A 20089-nucleotide genomic window follows, 5' to 3' on the forward strand; every position below is an offset into this window, starting at 1 on the left:
TGTGTCTGAAAGAAAGTATAGTGACAAGAACGGTGATGAGGAGGCAATGGAATGCACAGCTATCTATGGTGCAGCAGTTAACAAGGGAGCTCATACTTTTAGCTGCAAAGGGTTGGCAATGTTTGGGAGATAACATGTAGAGTGGCAAGGCCAGGGAGGAAGTTTGAAAATGTGTAATTTAAAACTCAGCCAATGGTTAAATAGGAATTTTGACAATGGCGTTAGGTATAAAGTTATTATTGTCACATATACCAAATTACTGCTTTATTTTGCCTGCTGTCCGAGCAGATCGGATATACATACATAAAAACAATCAAATCAAACTCAAGTGCAAAAAATAGAGCAAAGGGGAAGACACAGAGTGTGGAATATAGAATATAGAATATGGAACCTGGTACAAATTCAGATAAAGAAAGCCAAGAGTCCAGAGACAAGAGTGCTTTATTGTCATATGTCCTGAAACGGAACAATGAAATTCTTACTTGCAGCAGCACAACAGGTATGTAAACATAGTACTCCGTAAACACCATAACAAAGAACAAAAAATAAATCCAGTGTATCAAAAATAAACATTAATAGTGCAAAGACAAAAACAATGCCCCCAAGTTTATGTAGTTCAGCTTAGTTGGAGGTTGTAGTGTTTAATAGTCTGATGGTTGTTGGGAAAAAAGCTGCTCCTGAACCTGGGTGTTACCGTTTTCAGGCTTGTATACTTTCATCCCCTTGGCAGGAATGAAATGAGAGCGTGGCCAAGGTGGTGTGGGTCTCTGATGATGATGGCTGCGTTTTTAGGCAGTGACTCCTGTAGATCCCTTCAATGGTGTGGAAGTTAGTTCACGTGATGAACTGGTCAGTCTTCCAACACTTTTTTTGCAATCAGTTTTGGATTCATGGTGAGGAGAAAATGGGAAGCTGGGCAGGAGTTTATGGATATGTGCAGAATGTAAATTAGCCGACATACGGATAGAATTAGTCCATATTACACACGTGGAAACAGAGAGCCCTCGAGAAACATGGCTCACGTTGAACACAAGTAAATGTATAACATAATGCTGTGTCCCCATATGTATTTATTACAATCAGCGACATTACTGTGAAAGTACCACTGCTGATCCTAAATAAAGAAAATACATAAATGTCATGAAGTGAAACAGTAAAAAAGGGTGATTATCTTAGTCTCTGAGATAATTCAGTCCTCAGACAGGGTAGCCTTCCAATCATTTTATTAATCCACACCTAATTAGTTCCAATGAAAATGAGTAAATCCATTAAATAAAGGCAGTCGTAAATTGTAGAGGAAGGTAAACCATAAAAAGCATTTTGTGAAACTAAAATATTTATTTTTGATTTCCAAGATACAAATGTTATCTAAATAAATTCACAGCAATAATCATGTCATTTAATTTGACAGATAATGCACAAAAATAATAATGTAAATAGAATAAGCAGATAGGCTTGAGTACCAACACCATTTTAGAACTATCATTTAACAGAGCACATGTATCTTACGAAAGATCAGAGAAGTGGGACTGAGAATTGGGATCATTCTTCTAAGAGCTGGTATTATCCTGCTGTACCAAATGGCCTTCTCCTATGCTCTAATTTTGATCACTATGCAGGGTGGGAAAATTCTCATCCATTTGTGTTAGTTTTCAATTATAAATGTAAAATGCAAATGCAAAATATCAATTATTTTTCAATTTCTCAGTTTTCAGCTCCTGGTGACTGATAACAAATGAATTATATATTATGTATAATCTCTGATAATAATTATTGGAAAGCTACCAAAGTAGGAAGGCCTCCATAGATTTTTCTGATCCCTTTGCCATATAATATCTAAATAGTGACAGGTCCTTTGACAGCAATGAGTATTAGGAATTTCAACACAAACCTCTCTTATAGAAGAAAATTGTCCTGCTAAGCATTCCCAGCAAATTATTCTTTTCAATGATTAACACTGCCAAGCTACTTGCCATCATTGACACTGAACAAGCAAATTAAATTCCTCAACTACTTCCACTATTTTATTGCTCAAACGCATTTGGCATAGGAGATGTAGCATAAAAAAGGAGAAATAAGGCAAAACAGTAGAGCATGACTGGCAATGCAGCATCATTTCCAGATGAGCTGAATGCATTTTTTTTGCACGCTTTTCATTTCATACAAATAAATCAGTGAGATTGCACTGCATTTGGACACTAGCCTGAGACCATGTTTTTACATAGGTTCAGGCTAAGACAATGTGTGGTAATACTGTATGTAGTGTTCCACTGCCGAGGTAGGATTATGGCCGTAAAGCTTGATTCAAGCACCTGATAGTTGTATTAAAGTAGTTCTTTCTGACTGGTGGTGTGGGACTTCAGGCTTCTCTAGATCCTGCCCAATTGTAGCAGCAAGAAGAGGCCACTTACCCAGATGATGGGGATCCCTAATGACCGATGCCACCTTCTTGAAGCAGCACCTGATCTCGATGCTCTCGATGGTGGGGAAGGCTGTGCCTGCTATGGACCAGGCTGAGTCCACAATTCTCTGCAGCCTCTTGACTACCTGTGTACTGCAATTACCAGATCAGGACATGATACAACCAGTCAGAATATTTTCTCCAGTGCATCTGTAGAAAGTATTCTGACTGGTTGCATCATGACCTGGTATAGTAATTCCATATCAAGAGATCCGTGATCTGCTAAATGCTAGATCTGTGGATGTAAATGCTACTGGACAGTAGTTATTGAAGCAGGTCACCATGCTCTTCTCGGGAACTGGTTTGAAAGATGTCATTTTGAAACAGGAAGGAACCTCAGGGAACACAAGTGACAGGTTCAGATTCAGATTCAGGTTCAGATTCAGATTCAGATTCAATTTTAATTGTCATTGTCAGTGTACAGTACAGAGACAACGAAATGCATTTAGCATCTCCCTTGAAGAGCGACATAGCAAACGATTTGAATAAAAAAATAAATAATAAGTGTCCGGGGGGGGGGGGGGGGGGGATTGGCAGTCACCGAGGTACGTTGTTTAGTAGAGTGACAGCCGCCGGAAAGAAGCTGTTCCTCGACCTGCTGGTTCGGCAACGGAGAGACCTGTAGCGCCTCCCTGGATGGTAGGAGGGTAAACAGTCCATGGTTGGGGTGAGAGCAGTCCTTGGCGATGCTGAGCGCCCTCCGCAGACAGCGCTTGCTTTGGACAGACTCAATGGAGGGGAGCGTGGAACCGGTGATGCGTTGGGCAATTTTCACCACCCTCTGCAGTGCCTTCCGGTCGGAGACAGAGCAGTTGCCATACCATACTGTGATGCAGTTGGTAAGGATGCTCTCGATGGTGCAGCGGTAGAAGTTCACCAGGATCTGAGGAGACAGATGGACCTTCTTCAGTCTCCTCAGGAAGAAGAGACGCTGATGAGCCTTCTTGATCAGAGTAGAGGTATTGTGGGTCCAAGAGAGATCATCGGAGATGTTGACTCCCAGGAACCTGAAGCTAGAAACACGTTCCACCTCCGTCCCGTTAATGTGGATGGGGGTGTGCGTGCCGCCTCTGGACTTCCTGAAGTCTACAATGAGCTCCTTGGTCTTCTTGGAGTTAAGGGCCAGGTTGTTGTCAGCGCACCATGCTGCTAAGTGCTGGACCTCCTCCCTGTAGGCCAGCTCATCATTGTTGCTGATGAGGCCAATCACCGTTGTATCATCTGCATACTTGATGATGGTGTTAGTACCATGTACAGGTGTGCAGTCATAGGTGAAGAGGGAGTAGAGGAGGGGGCTCAGCACACAGCCCTGAGGAACGCCGGTGTTCAGGGTGAGGGTTGAAGAGGTGTGCTTGTCTAACCTCACAGACTGGGGTCTGTTGGTTAGAAAGTCCAGTATCCAGTTGCAGAGGGAGGGGTCGATGCCCAGGTTACCGAGTTTGGTGATCAGTTTTGATGGAATAATGGTGTTGAATGCTGAGCTGTGGTTAAAGATGTCCTTGAATACTCCAGCCAGTTGGTTTGCACAAGCCTTCAGCGTACGGCCAGGTACGCAGTCTGGGCCGGACGTTTTAGGTGCTCATCTTCTTGAAGGCTGCTCTGGTGATAACATCAGAGACTGAGGTCCCAGGGACCTCAGAGGGTGTGAGGGATTGGCTAGGTGTGCCACTGTTCTCCCTTTCAAAAAAATGCATTCAGCTCATCTGGAAGTGATGCCGCATTGTCAATCATGCTCTACTGTTTTGCCTTATAGGAGGTGATAGCTTGCCAGCCCTGCTACAGCTGTCGAGCGTCCACCTATGACTCTTGGTGGCATTCAGGAGGTCACACCTGGACTTTTTGTACGATGGAGAACTGGCACAGATTTAGCCTTCAGCAGCTCACAAGGTTCGTCCAGGAATTTTGGTTGGGGAAGTCTTGGAATGTGTTTGTAGGTGCACAGTTATTCGCGCATTTCTTTATGAAGTCAGTCACAACTGTGGCATAATCATTCAGAACTGCCTGGCAAATCCTTGAACGTGACCCAGTGCACCAATTTGGAGGAATCTCATAAATGCTCCTCTGCTTCACCTGATCAGCAGTCACAGTCATACAGCATTGAAACAGGACGGTCAGCCCAACTTGCTAATTCCAAAGAAAATACCTCATCTACATTAGTCTCACCTGTCTGGTTTGCCCCATATCCCTTCAAACCTTTCCTGTCCCTTAACCTACCCAAATGTCTTTTAGGGCAGCACAGTGGCACAGCGGTGTCTTACAACGCCAGAGATCTGGGTTTGATTCTGACTACTGGTGCTGTCTGTACTCAGTTTCTACGTTTTCCGTGTGACCACATGGGTTTTCTCCCACACTTCAAGGACATACAGGTTTGCAAGTTATTTGGCTTTGGGAAAATTGTTATTGTAAAATTGTTCCCAGTGTGTTGGATACACACTAGAGACAGGATAAAATTGCGTGTGGGATAAAATTATCCCTGGTGTGTAGCGTTAGTGTATGGGATTCGCTGAGTCCGGTTCAATGCTGTAGCTCTAAAGTGTAAATGTTATTATAGTACCTGCCTCCATTATCTCCCCTGGCAGCACATTCCATATATATAGTACTCCGTAGTCCTCTTCTGTCGCTGTCTGTTGGTAGGAAGAAAAAAGTCAGGTGGTCAGATTTTGCAATGTACAGGCGAGGGATGGAGCAATAGACATTCCTGAAGATGGCATAGCAGTGGCCGAATGTGTTGTGTCCACTGGCATTGAAAGTGATATGATAATGGTAGTTCAGCAGATGCTTCTTCAAACTATCGTTTTACCTACATTTTACCTACCGAGGAAGTTCTCCACCGTCATCATCGACGGATGCTGTTTCATGCCTGTTGGTCGCGGCGTTCAATTACCCAAGTATCGGCTTGACTTCTGCCAGAGGTGGGATGTAGACTGCACTAATGATGACGGTGGAGAACTCCCTCGGTAGGTAAAATGTTTGGTTCTTAACCGGCAGTTGTTCAAGGTCAAGGAAGCAGGAACGATGATTCTTATGTCTGAGTACCAGAGCAGGTTGATCACAACTCAGACACCACTGCCTCTTCCTTTTCCTTTTCCTGACTTTGCTGTCTAGTCCACTGAGTGGATGAAAAAACCCTTTGGCTGGAGCACAGTGCCTGGAGAACTGGGGGTGAGCCACGTCTTTGTGAAACAGAGGACACAGCAGTTGCTGATGTTCCTCTGATGCAGCAGTCCTACTCTTAGGTCTTCCACCTTGTTCTCCAACTATTGTATATTGGCTAGAAGGATGCAAGAGGAAGATGCCCTGACACTTAAGAATTGCCTGAAGGTCTGCCCGGCAATCATGTTTTCAGGCACAATGGTAACCCCTCCAATGTTTCTCATAACCATTTCTGAAAGACATGGATAGGCAACGTTTTGGATTGGGACCCTATTATCCATTTCTTCCACAGATGCTCACTGACCCGCTGAGTTACGCCAGCGTTTTGTGTTTTACTACTCCACTGCTCAAATATGGCTCCTTTGAAGTTCTCCTCTCTAAATGCATCTAAAGCAATATTTAACCTCAGCAACAGCCGTCTCAGTCCCTGCGCCTTGAAATATTTCCCACCGCCACTCGCCCCCCCCCCCACTCCTATCACCACCATATTCCCCTCACCCAGCCCACCATCCCTACCCCCACACCCCCTCCCAACCACCACCCCCCCTCACCCCCCCCCACCTCACCCCTCACCCTCAACCTAACTCACCCCCCACCTCACTTCCCTACCCTCATCTCACTCACCTCTCCCCGCACCTCACTCGCTTCCCCCCACCTCACTGACCCACCCCCACCTCACCTCACTCACCTCCCCCCCCCTCACCCCCCCTCACTGACTGACCCTCACCACCCCCCCACCTCACTGCCCTACCGCCACCTCACTCACCCCCCCCCCCCCCATCCCCACCCCTCTCACCAAGTCGAAAAGTCGAAATAAGGGACAAAATGCCCGACGGCAATTCGTTGACGACTCGGCCGTGATTATGTGAATGATGAGTTGGCCCCGGTGCTGGATTGCACATAAAGCCCAGCCGGCGGCCCAGCTGAGGAGTTTTGGCCCCCCATCCAACTGAACCAATGATCGGCCATGAGAAGGAGGGCTGGTGGTGTCGGCGGTAAGCGAAGGTCCGAAGGTCGGACAGCTAGGGGGCCTCTCCTGTCCCTCCTGTCCCTCTTCTCCTGTCCCTCTTTTCCTCCTTTCTCCTGTCCCTCTTCTCCTCCCCTACTAAAACTCCACCTCACTCACCCCCAATGATCCTAGCTCCTCTAGTATCTTCCTCCACTTCCTCCTCTTCCTCCTCGTCCTCTCCCTCTTCTTCTCCTCCTTCCTCCTCCTCGTGTCCCTCCTCCCTCCTCCTGTCCAAAGATCCTATAGCTCTGCTATAAGATCTTTGCTCCTGTTCTCCTTCTCCTCCTCCATTACTATACCCCCCCCCCCCCCCCCCCCCCCCCCCCCGCTCACCCCAAATGATCCCAGCCCCTCTGGTATCTTTGCTCCTCCCTCCCTCCTGTCCCTCCTTCTCCTGTCCCTCTTCTCCTCCCCTACTAAAACTCCACCTCACTCACCCCCAATGATCCTAGCTCCTCTAGTATCTTCCTCCTCTTCCGCCAGTCCCTCTTTTCCTGTCCCTCTTCTCCTGTCCCTCCTTCTCCTGTCCCTCCTTCTCCCTCCTTCTTCTCCCTCCCTCCCCTGTCCCCTCCTTCCTGTCCCTCTTCTCCTTCTCCCTCCTTCTCCTTCTCCCTCCTTCTCCTTCTCCCTCCTTCTTCTGTCCCTCCCTTCTCCTGTCCTCCTCCTTCTCCTGTCCCTCTTCTCCTGTCCCTCTTCCCTCTTCTCCTTCTCCTCCCCTCCTTCTCCTTCTCCCTCCTTCTCCTGTCCCTCCCTCTCCTGTCCCTCTTCTCCTGTCCCTCTTCTCCTTCTCCATCTCCTCCTCCCCCAACTAACCCCCCCCCCCCCCCCCCCTCACTAACCCCCAATGAATGATCCGATCCCCTCTGGTATCTTTGCCCCCCCCCCTCCCTCCCATCCACCAGGAGCACATGACGGACGCGAGGCTGAGCCAATGGGCAGGCGCGGTCAGCGCTGGGGGAAGGGGAGGGCGGGACATCCGGTGGGTTCGGTTGCGGGGGGCGACGGAGCGACGGCTTCCGGCCGCGGGGCTGTGTTTCGGTTGCAGGCGGCGGCGGCGGCGGCGGCGGTGACGGGGCGGGTACGAGTCAGGTAAAGCGACCGGGGACCGGGGGGACAGAGGGGCCGCTCGAACACTCTCCCAACCCTCTAACTAGTTGCAAATAAACCGCTGTGCGTCCCCTTTTTAAAAGAAAGTAAGATTAACTAGGTTTAAAAAAGCATCGAAGTGACAGCCGGTTGGCTCGGGGGTAGACGTTGCCCCTCCAGGAGCTCCCTTGTCTTATTTCTTTGGAGAAATATTCAGCTGCGCTGCGTCCTGCTGAGTCATGAGGAGCGGGGAATAATAGCAAGAACAGGCTGACAATACACTCCGCCGGCCAGGCCAGGCCTTGCTATCACGGCCTGCTCCCAGTTCGGAAACAGCGAGGCTTTCGTTTTGTGTGGGAAGGAGCTGCAGATGCTGGTTCACACCGATGATAGACACAAAAAGCTGGAGTAACTCAACGGGTCAGGCAGCATCTCTGGAGAGAAGGAATAGGTGACGCTTCGGGTCGAGACCCTGTTCTTCAGGTTGAGAGTCAGTGGAGAGGGAAACTGGAGATGTGTTTGCTTACAAAGCACCGCAACGCTCTTTGCTCTGTTGTCTTCGTCTTAAGGGTGTAAAAATCATTTCAGCCCAATTCCCTTTCAACGTAGAGTTGAAACTAATCGCTGTCGTAACAGATTCCCAACCAGAGACTAGGACTTGGAGCTCTGATTTCGTTATTTACTGGCAAGCAATAATTTAATATGTTGTGGATGGTGTGACTTTTTTTTTGGAATTGTTTTAAGGTATATAGTATATTTGCTGATCAAGTGATTAATGTCGTGATTGTGATGTTCCTATTTGATGTTCTTGGATGGCTTTGGTTGAAATGTACTTGTGTATCTATAATATCATAATATGTTGCAATTATTCAATGGCTGATTAAACGATTCGTCATTTCCTGCAGTCGTGAGGGGAATCCTGCTATTTATTAACTTGTAGAAACAAAGGATTGTTTAGGAGTTTAGAAGGATGAGGGGGGTCCTCATTGAAACTTACCGAACAGTGAAAGGCCTGGATAGAATGGATGTGGAGAGGATGTTTCCACTAGTGAGAGAATCTAGGACCAGAGGCCATAGCCTCAGAATAAAAGGATGTACCTTTAGAAAGGAGATGAGCAGGTGGTGAATCTGTGGAATTCATTGCCCCAGATGGATATTTTTAAGGCAGAGACAGATTCTTGATTCAGGGGTTTCAGGGGTTACCGGGAGAAGGCAGGAGAATGGGGTAGAGAGGGAAAGTTAGACCAGCCATGATGATTGGCGGAGTCGTCTTGGTGGGCCGAATGGCATAATTCAGCTCCTATAACTTATGAACTGCAGATGCTGGTTTACAAAAATAAACAGTGTTGGTGTATCTCAGCGGATCAGGAAACGTGTCTGGAAAAGAACCGCGGATGCTGGTTTAAATTGAAGATAGGAGCAAAATGCAGGAATGACTCGGGACGGGCAGCATCTCTGGAGAGAAAGAATGGGTGACGTTTCGGGTCGAGACCCTCGTTCATTTTGAAGAAGGGTCTCGATCCAAAACGTCATGCATTCCTTTTCTCCAGTGATGCTGCCTGTCCCGCTGAGTTACTCCAACAATTTGTATTTATCTTCGGGTTAGGAAACATCTTCTGAGGAAAGGTCCTGACCTGAAATGCTACCTATCTGAGTTCTCTAGAGATGCTACCTGACCGACTGAGTTACTCCAGAACTTTGTATTGTTTCCTGGTATTAGCTTGTTCATTGTCACCATTGTATACTTAATCTTCAATGGGGAAAATACACTGGAAGGGTGAGAGATCAACCACACTGTTGTCAGTGGTGAAGAGTTTCAGCTGTGATGAGAGATTGGGTAGGGTGGGTTTGTTTTTGGAGTGGAGAAGACAGGGGTAGGGACCTGATTGAAGTAATAAAAATAGAGGGTTATACTTTTGGCAGAAGGATCCAGAAACAGAAAGCATAAGAGCATTAAGGAAGAATTTTTACCCAGAGAGCATTTGAAATCTGGAATATTATCTGACGAATGAATGGTGGAGGCGCATACTGTTATGCTATTTGAATGTTTAGATGGACTTTTAATATCCCGAAGGCTACGGGCCGAGTGCTGAAAAAATGGGATTAGTAGATAGACACTTAGCCTGGCACGGTTGTGGAGGATCATATGACATTCTATTTTGTATGATTTAATAAACTGCTGAGTTTGAGCTATACTTTGTGTAACCTGTTTAAATGTTTGCTTCATTGACAACTTTATCTCTTATTTAGGACTATAGTTCAACTCGATGGGATAACATACAGACATGTTCAGCTTTGAAGGTGATTTCAAAACACGGCCCAAGGTTTCTCTTGGTGGAGCAAGCAGGAAGGTTAGTAATCAATTTTAACGAAAAGTGTACATAAGTGCGATTAATGAGTTAGTCAATTTTGTACATAAGGTTCAACACCTTAAGATTGTGGTGAGTGCACTGGATAAGAGGTGTACATAAGGACATAAAATAAGCCACTCGCTCACGCTCCCCCATGCCTGGCCTGCCATTCAAAATGATCATGGCTGATTTGCCTTGCGCCTTGTATCCTATTTTGTGTCCGTTCCCCATTGTCCATAATTCCATGATCTTTAAAAGATTTAACCACTTCTTCTTTAAGTACTTCTTGACACCACAAACCTCCTGGGTAGAGGATTCCAGCGATTCACCATCCTCTGAGAAAATGTTTAACTGCGTCTCAGTTTTAAATCACTGCCTCCTATCTTTCAACAATGTAAGAGTGGCACAGTGGTGTAGAGGTAGAGCTGCTGCCTTACAGTGCGAGAGACCCGGCTTTGATCCTGACTATGGGTGCTGTCTGTACGGAGTTTGCTACTTTCTCCCTGTGATGGCATGGGTTTTCTCCAGCTGCTCCGGTTTCCTCCCACACTCCAAAGACGTACAGGTTTGTAGGTTAAATGGCTTTGGTTAAAAAAAATTGAAAATATGGAATTTGCACTGGGGTATAAAACAAATGCGTATTCCAGTTCCTCAACTCTCCTCTAACGATTATATTATTAAAGCCATTTATTTTTAATACAATAACAAAGCATAAAAATCGATGGACTTTTGAGGATTTAAAATATTTTAGGATCTAGTCTTGCGTTATTGACCCACAAGTAATAATTCTAGATTTTGTGGGAAATTATCAGCTTTGTATCTGGTATATTGTATCCTGGATGTAAGCTGTAAGGGGACTTTGTCAGAGTACGTTCTTCAAGACTGAACAATCACTCCAATTCAGATATTCAACAATTTTAGCCATGTACTTTGTATTCTCAGCATTGAGAATGTAGCATGTAGCATTTATTTCCTATTTACTCCCCCTCCAGTTACAGAACGATACAAGAGTCTTGGAGTAGCTCAGCGGGTCAGGCAGCATTTCAGGAGAACATTTCTAGGCAACGTCACCTATCCATATTCTCCTCAGTTGCTGCCTGATCCACTGAGCTACTCCAGTATTCTGTTTCTTCATTTGTCAACCTGCATCCTTGTTTCTACCTCCAGACACAGCTTTTTTTGCCCATTGGTTTTTAACTACCTTTTTTCAGCTGCAGCACCACTGTCATTTGGATTTTTTTGTTTCAGTCCCCCAATGGGTGGAGACTAAGGCTGGATATATGGAATGAATGGTCAGGAACTGGGAAGCCTTGGACAAAGGTCTGCATGGTAGGCTTGTATGAAAGGTTAGACAAATTGGGATCCAGGAAGATTTAGTTAATTGCATACAGCATTGACTTAATGGGAGGAAGCAGAGAATTAGTGTGGGAGGTTGTTTATAGGACTACTGGTCCGTGACTAGTGGTGTGCCTCGGGTTGGTGCTGAGCCCATTGTTGTTTGTCATCCATATCAACGATTTGGATGAGGATGTGCAAGGCATGGATAGTAAGTTTACAGTAAAATAGGTAGGATCATAGACAGTGAAGATGCTTATCAAGAAATACAGTGGGAACTTGATCAGCTTGGCAAATGGGCTGAGGAATGGCTTGGAATAAGAACATGGCCACTCCATTGATGGAATGGAGATGTGCACATTTCTCTGTATTTCAGTGTAATGATTAATATTTGGTTCTAAATCCATTTTTAGATTTTATCATCTCTGAATTCAGATGTATTGCTGGCAGGCACCTGCTGTTACACTTAACTTGATAAGTGGTCAGCACTTACTAACACTGGTTCTTCTAACAAGTGATCAGGCCTGTGGATTATGATTGAATCTTAATTATGGTGTTGTAGATAGTTGAGAACCTAGCCCAGATCATCACACACACCAAACTCCCTTCCATTGACGCCATCTACACCTCACGTTGCCTGAGCAAGGCCGCCAGCATAATCTAGGACTTGTCCCACTCTCTTCTCCCATTAGGAAAGAGGTACAAAAGTTTGAAAATGTATATCTCCAGATTTGGGGACAATTTCTTCCCAGCTGTTATCAGGCAACTGAATGGTCCTCCTACCAACTGGAGTTTGGTCCTGACCTCCCATCTACCTCAATGGAGACCTTTGAACTATCTTTAATTGGACTTTATTGGACTTCAATGTTGGATGTTGCAGTAAATATGGCACCCTACATCCTTCAACTGGACGTTGATAGTATTCATGTAGTCTTTTCTTTGATTTGATAGCACACAAACAAAAGCTTTTCACTGTATCTCAGTACATGTGGCAATAATGCACTAAACTGAAAATGAAACACGTATTAAATAGAAATATATATTGAATGAATAAATACTTTATTGTCACATGTGCCAAGTTCACAGTGAAATAGTTGTCACATAAGGGCGCTGACAAAGTTACAAAGTATACACAGTATTTGTACTAGGTCCCCTTTTATTGCCACCACGTACCCCCTCCTCCTCTCTTCACGGCAGTCCCACCACGCCGGGTTCTCCAGTGTCCATTGTTCTCCCCCTCCCCCACGGCGGTCCCCCCACGTCGGGTCCTCTTTTGTTCTTCCCTCGGCAGTGACATCTTCACTCCACGTGGTTCATTGGTTGGCACCATCATCGACCTCTCCACTCTCGCTGTTGGTTCCTCTGTGGATGCCTCCGAGGCGCCGAACCAGGCCCCAGCTGCAAGGCTCCTCCATCAACTCGCAGAGCGCAGGCTCTGACCCAAGGTGGCTCCGGCCTCGCCGACTCTGCCACTCGCGGCCTCGGCTACATAGCTTGCCAGGAGGCATCTGCCACACGGCTTGCAGGGCATTATAGCCAAGCTAACCTATGCCGACAATCATGCTTTACCTTAAATAAATCTATTTTTCACCACTCCAAACAAATATGTTTTGCATTGATTGAACTTGATTGTATTTATCATTGTGGACCCAAGATTTGAATTGCTTTCCCACAAATTCCCCACCACATGAAAATAGCTATCCTATCAAATCTGTTTATAATAGGTCTTTTAGATTACTGCTCAGATTTTCACTTTTCAGGGATGTAAACGGCTGATTATATCTTTACAGAATGATATTTTCTGTTTTTGCTTTATTACATAGTGTTTAAGCATTGTTAGTGCTCCTGTGCTATTTTGTGTCATGGAGACCAGAATTGTGTCCAATCATTTCATTTTAATCAAGGTCCTTTTGTTTATCAGCAATTCTCCAGTTTTAACGTATTTGCCTTCAGAAAAGAACCTGTAGATTGTGGTGTTTCCTGCTGGTGCACACTATGGGCTTGAGAGCTACTGTTGAAAAGGCCTTGGGAATAGCTGCTTTGCTGTTTACCACGGTACAAATTGCAACCAAAGTGTATCATTGTTGGTTGTTATCAATGTTTAGGATGGTTGATGGAATGCAACTCATGCAGGCCTCCTGAGTAGTGTTGCAGCTATACTTGTCACGACAAATGGAGAAGACTCCATTGTACTCCTGAGACACTTGTCCTGCTAAAACTCTTGGGATTTGTGAGGTTTGCCATTTGCCACATCATCATCTTGGGTGACTCCTTGGGTTTGATGATGATTTGCTTCCATTCAAGTCTTCAGCGCCATCAGTCACCTCAAAGCAATGTTGGATTTGCACAGTTAGCTGTAGGCATATATAATGGGAGATGTCGCATTTTCTGCTGAGCTTACACATGCTCTCAACAAAGAGACGTAAGATTCGCAGTGCTTGATGCTACTACAGTATTTCAATCGTCACATGCTCGGATTCCCTGAATTGAGGAGGATATTAAGTTTTTCAAGGAGGCCGTGGAACACCCTTGATGCTTTTCCTCTGTCCTCTTGGTAGTCCCTCGTCGTGACTTGCTGCATGATACCCAGCCTCTGACCTGGAGCTAGACCAGGTTATTGGTGACTGTGGGAGATCTATCAATGGTAATGTTGATAACATTGATGTAAAGTGGTTAGCATTTTGACTGATGATGATCGTTGCTTTCCATGTGCATGGCCCATGTCATGATGCCTTTGACTTTTTATTGCTTGTGTGTAGCAACTCGTCCTTTAACATTGTATGAATGGTATTTGTTATTGTGAAGTCGTCAGTGGATGCCTCTGCTTATTCCTTTTCATTCTAAAAATAAATTGCATGTCCAATTTCAGAAAGTTATTTTTTAATTTTCAACATTTTCTTATGCATCTTGTTGCTTTTATTTGCATTTGATTTTATAGTGTACTTTTGAAAAGAGACGCTGTATGCGAAAATGTGGATTTATGTTCTATTATCCCTTACAATTTATTTTGCTCATGACATAACCCAGACCACTGAAAATCACACTAAAGAATCACAGAAATTGATTTCATGGGAGGGCATTCGGTACATGCCAGTTGAAGGATGTGATGCAAGCTAATCCCACTTGATCCATAGGGCTGCATTCTATTTGTCTACATTAATTTATTTTGTCATGAGATGTGGATATAATTTGTCACATCACCATTTTTTGCTCATCTTTAACTGTGCCGAACTAGGCGCGTGGTAAAAGTTAATAACATAGTGGTGACTAATATGCTAGATTAACGTTTTGCAAGGTATTGCAAAATAATTCCTCTGGAATTATTTACACTTGAGGTTCAAGGAGGCAAGATCATTTGGTGTATTTAAAAATGAAGTAGATATATATATTTTAAAATCAGGGAATTGACAGCTAAAGTGAAACTAAGAGAGAAGAGGAAATGATGCCTGGAGTCAATCAGCTATGGTCATATTAAATGGCGGGACAGTCTTGAGGGACTGTTCTTATTTTCTTCTTCTAATGTAATGTCATATAGGCCAGATTGAACTTTGTGACATTTTCTTCCTGGTGAGTAAATTAGATGGGCCATCTTAACAATCTAGGATTTAATTAATTGAATTTAAATACCACATCTGACATAATAACATTTATACGGATTCAATGGTTCAAGAATGTTGAGGCTATTCCAGTAATTTAACCACTATACCACTGAACCCAATTGTTTTTACATGATATGAAAATATAGTTCATCAGTGCAGAACCACCTCTTGGTTAGCTGCACCATTTATGAGTTCTGTGGTAATATCACAATAGTTCATAATATCATCGTAACTTTCTGCACAGAAGTGCATTAATCAGCTTGTTGTGAATTTGTGTTGGAAAATAGAATTAAACTGAATTGCTCTACATCTGAGCTCTTGCATTTTTGGTCAGTAAGTTACATATGTCTTTACTGTGGTTGTCCATGGACATATGTATTTACAGTGGTTGTCCATCTATCTTTAAATGTGGTGGTTTCTGCCATTTCCATCCACTCAAACTACTTCTAGCAATTGAGTAAGAAAATAATTTCTTAACCTCGTCATTCCACCAAAACTATATCACCTAATTACAGGTGCACAACCTTTTATCCGAAAGCCTTGGGACCAGACACTTTTCGTAATTCAGAATTTTTCGGCTTTCGGAATGGACGATTTTTAGCATAGTGGTAGAGAGCTCGGCTCATATCCGCAAGGTTGTGAGTTTGCGCCTCGATCCCGGCAGTTACTCAATCGTGAGTTTGAGTCTTCAATGTAGTTTTTTCTTGCAGAATAGGAGAGAATAGGGAGGGTTAGGCTGGGATCATTCTCTGCGAGATGATCTTAGTGCGGGAGACAAGTGTAGGAGAGGTGTACTGACTGTGTGGGCAGAACTTTGGAAGTGATTGCCCACCATTCTCAAAAGCCGCTGTGTCTCCCTGTCCCTCCAACTCCAGAGGAATCCGCTCCCCGATGGGCCGCTACGGCGACAAGTGGCAGTTCGCCCACAGCCCGAGCTGCGGCCCCTCATCCGCAACCCGGGTTCCTCTGGAGTTGGAGCGGGGCTGGGCTAGAGTTGTTGCTGGCTGTGAGTCTCTGGGATCTCCGTGCTTGCAGTGGGCCTGGGGGTCGGTGTCCCGATGAGGGGGCACAGCTCGGGCTGTGGGCAAATGCCACTTGTCGCTGTAGCGGCGCATCAGGGAGCGGCTTCTGGTGGTCCTGACGTCTCTCAGCTCCTGTCCAGGGGGGGTGGCCGGAGACGTCAGGACCAACAGGAACCCACTCCCCGATGCGCCGCTACAGCGACAAGTGGCAGTTCGCCCACAACTCGAGCTGCGCCCCCTCATCCGCAACCCGGGTTCCTCTGGTGTTGGAGCGGGGCTGGGCTAGAGTTGCTGCTGGCTGTGAGTCTCCAGGATCTCCGTGCTTGCAGTCGGTGTCCCGTTGGTCCTGAAGTCTCCGGTCACCCCCCTGGAATGGAGCTGAGACTGGGAACTGTACCGCCCTTGCCCCCTCCCTCTGCAACTGCAAACAACCCCACTCTCCTGCTCACCTGCAAGGGCGGTACGGTTCCCAGTCTCAGCTCCTGTACAGGGGGGTTGGCCGGAGACGTCACAGCCCGAGCTGCGCCCCCTCATCCGCAACCCCAAGACCAAGACGTACTTTGCACACCATCAGCTTCTGTCTCTACGGGGAGCGTGTTCCTCTGTAGTTGGAGCGGGGCTGGGCTGCTGCTGGCTGTGGGTCTCTGGGATCTCCGTGCTTGCAGTGGGCCTGGGGGCCGGTGTCCCGTTGGTCCTGACGTCTCCGTTGACTGGCACTGGCTCCGACGTGAAGACAGTGCAAAGCCCCCGCGCCGGTGCAATGGGCGGGGAGCTGGAGAGGGGAGGGAAGGGGTCACACACATGGCCGGGAAGCAGAGGGGTGTAGGTGGGGTGAAACTGAAGGGAGCGACAATCTGCTGCTACCTGCCCGCTGAGTTAAAAAGTTCCCACGCAAGACTCACGATACACTGTGTGTATCGTGAGTCTACCGTGGGAACATTTTTAACTCAACGGGCAGGCAGCAGCAGATTGTCAATTATTAACCCTCCCGCGCAATATACCCTCACCTTCTCTTTTATGAATGGGGATTTAGTTCCCCTTTCTTCGAGGACCGACCGGAGGTTCCGCTGTCACCTCTGCGGGCCGCCCTCGGTGAACGTCTTCAAGGACCTTTTTTCAAGGACCGAAAAAATGTCGCTATTCAGAGCTTTTCGTTATTTGGAACTTCGGATAAAAGGTTGTGCACCTGTATTGTGTTCAAGAAGGAACTGCAGATGCTCACCTAATTATTGACCATGTTGGCAAAACAAATGGCTTTAAATATTCACCCGGTGTATGTCTCTTTCATTCTCATGACTCCCAGAGCATTCTTATGTCCCATTTTCCCATCACGCCACCCTGATTGTCTTACTAACCACTGATCCTGGGTTGTACCCAATTAATCCATCAATCAGCATGTCGTTGAGATGTGAAAGGAAACTGGAGGTTTCAAGGCAAACCCATGCAGTCAAAGGGCTAACGTGCAGAGTGCACCCAAGATCAGAATCGAACATATCATTGTAGTTGTGAAGCACCATCCCTATCTTGACAGAGTGGATAATGAAAGACTGCTTCCCTTGCTTGGCTAGTGTATGCAGAATAAGATGGAATGATTCACGATAGAGGGTCAGGGAGCTATCAGATTCCATCACCTTTGCAATGCATTTCAGATATCAGCTCTTCTCCTTGGGTGAAAAAAACTTACCCCTCATAATCATGACATAGAAGAATCAGACAGGAAATTGAAGCTGAGGAAGATGAGTAGTCATGATTGTGCTAAATGGTGGAGCCAGCTTGAAGGACAAGTTTCTGATTCATTATCACTCTTGTTCAGAACTCTTAACAGTGTTCCAACTCGAGTTGTCGCATAATCTTCCTGGGGGTTTTTTTTATTCAATTGTTCTCCGTCTTGTAATGCCAGTCTGCAAAAATGTGTGAAAATAATTTGAATTGAATTGCCTTCCTGTTTTAGGCTACCAAAGTCCTATTTATTGCACATAGATTTGCCAGCTACTTACAATTTACAGTTTTTTACAAAGGTATTAACTGTTGAAAATCTTTTTCATTTGAAGGAAGAAAAAGCTTCATTGTTGCATCGAACCCAGGAAGAAAGACGAAAGCGAGAGGTAAATATATTTTAATCAAAAATATCGTGCTTTTGGAAACATACATCAACTTTTCCATAAAATGGTCTCTTTCACAGTAGTACTATCTGACAATAATTGCAAGAATGAAGTTTTTCTAACTTCACATTTTTTAGGTTTTAATCAACTTTTTGGTTTAGTTTAGAGATACATCGTGCAACCTGGCCCTTTGGCCTACCGAGTCCGTGCCGACCAGCGATCACCTGTACACTAGTTTTATCTGATACAATAGGAACAGTTTGCAGAAGCCAATTAACCTACAAATCTGCACACCTTTTGAATATGGGAGAAAACCAGAGCACCTGGAGAAAATCCACACGGTTACAGGGGGAACGTACAAACTCTGTACAGACAGCACCCATGGTCGGGGTCGAATCTGAGTCTCTCACTGTAAAGCAGCAACTCTGCTGTTGCACCACTGTGCCGCCCATTTTGTTACTATTAGAAAAATACTGAATATTTTAACTATTTAAAAAATTAAAATATGTTAGAAATTTTGGATTATACAAATCACAAAGAGGGAAAATGTATGACTTTAGGATACTGGCATTTCAGGAGGACATCTGACATTTCAGTGCTGGCCAAGTAACCACAACACCTTTCCACTTTTGACTTGCCATGCAATCACGGAATACTCCCTGGCCAGTCAGAGGCTTGCAATAAATGAACATTGTGAGGCTTTAGCCTTGAGTATAATAGAATGCAGTTTCATGGCACGATTAGTGTTTATTCCTGGTTAACTGAAGTCACCCATGGCTCTGATAAAGCAATAATGAGTTGCAGTTCCTCTTAATAATGTAGTACACATTTCAGGCTAATAGATCAGAAAAAAATCATTTATTGTGTGTTCAAAAGTAAATTTCCAATGTTTTATCTTCTGTACTAACATGCAGCAAAATTAAATTGCATTGACCAAGTCTTGCATTAATAGGAAATATAAATTTTTGGGTTGGCATTTAATACTGATAATGGCATCATCCCTCTAATGTTAATGAATTGAAAGACGGGAACCCAGTGGAAAGCCAGTACTTATAATATGAAAATGATTTTGAGAGATATTTGGCTGAAGAAGGGTCTCGACTGGAAACGTCACCCATTCCTTCTCCCCAGAGATGCTGCCTGTCCCGCTGAGTTACTCCAGCATTTTGTGTCTACCTTGCCTTATAATCATTTTTTTCAAAACCTCATGACCATGATTAGCTTCAACCCCATTTTTCTGACTACCTATAATAGCACAATACAGAAGTGTCAGCAAATCTTTTTCATGAAATAGGCTCCATTCTAGAAAAAAATCTCAAATATAAATTATTATATATCTTGATATATGACAATTGTTGGTATAAATGTATGTAAACATTTGCTGATTGTTTTAATCCATGAGCACATAATTTGTGTGTTTGATTGAGTAGGAATAAATTGGTCTTTTTCTGACTGATTAGTGAGCTGACGCAGCGATCGGTCTTTGATACAAATCATTCACAATTTTGGATGTGGAACCAATTGTAGCATCTCTTAGAAGAAGAAGAGACAAAGCTGTGGAAAAGGATGGACTGATTATGACTGAGGGTGGGGAAATATGACCTGTGAGGAGGACCCAGAGCTCCTCCAGGAAAAATGCATGACATAAGCATTTTAATGCACAAATGTTATCTGGGTTGGTTCTAAAAGCAGGAAGACATTATAAATAATAATTGTGGTGAAAGGGAAGATGCAACAAGACTTGGATGTCCTTGTACACCACTTACTGAAAGCAAGCATTCAGGTGCAACGTAATTAGGAAGGCAAATATTTGTCACATATTGCAGGATGATTTAAGTGCAGGTGCAAGTATGTCTTGAGGTTTGTGTGCAGTTTTGGTCTTGTTGCCTGAGGAAGAATGCTTTTGCTATGGAGGTTGTTTCTGTGATGAAGAACTGATAAACAAGGAGTTTGGATATTTTAAACCTGTAT

At 44.8% G+C, this 20089-nt stretch overlaps 1 protein-coding gene across 2 annotated transcripts in view; it reads left to right on the forward strand.

The window, feature by feature from the left end:
- The first annotated feature begins 7609 nt into the window (after window positions 1-7609).
- The window catches only part of ube3c (ubiquitin protein ligase E3C), a 139715-nt gene continuing 127235 nt past the window's right edge, over window positions 7610-20089 (forward strand). Inside the window, exons 1-3 of one of the 2 annotated variants that reach the window (XM_055664478.1) lie at window positions 7610-7712; window positions 9960-10060; window positions 18068-18121. In XM_055664478.1, the coding sequence (XP_055520453.1) occupies window positions 9995-10060; window positions 18068-18121 (120 nt within the window). In that variant the 5' untranslated portion in view covers window positions 7610-7712; window positions 9960-9994. Of the gene's footprint in view, window positions 7713-7738; window positions 7817-9959; window positions 10061-18067; window positions 18122-20089 lie in introns of those variants that run through there. The other variant, XM_055664488.1, reaches the window with a different exon arrangement.

The sequence above is a fragment of the Leucoraja erinacea genome, chromosome 2 (genome assembly GCF_028641065.1).
Source record: "Leucoraja erinacea ecotype New England chromosome 2, Leri_hhj_1, whole genome shotgun sequence".
Classification (NCBI taxonomy): domain Eukaryota; kingdom Metazoa; phylum Chordata; class Chondrichthyes; order Rajiformes; family Rajidae; genus Leucoraja; species Leucoraja erinaceus.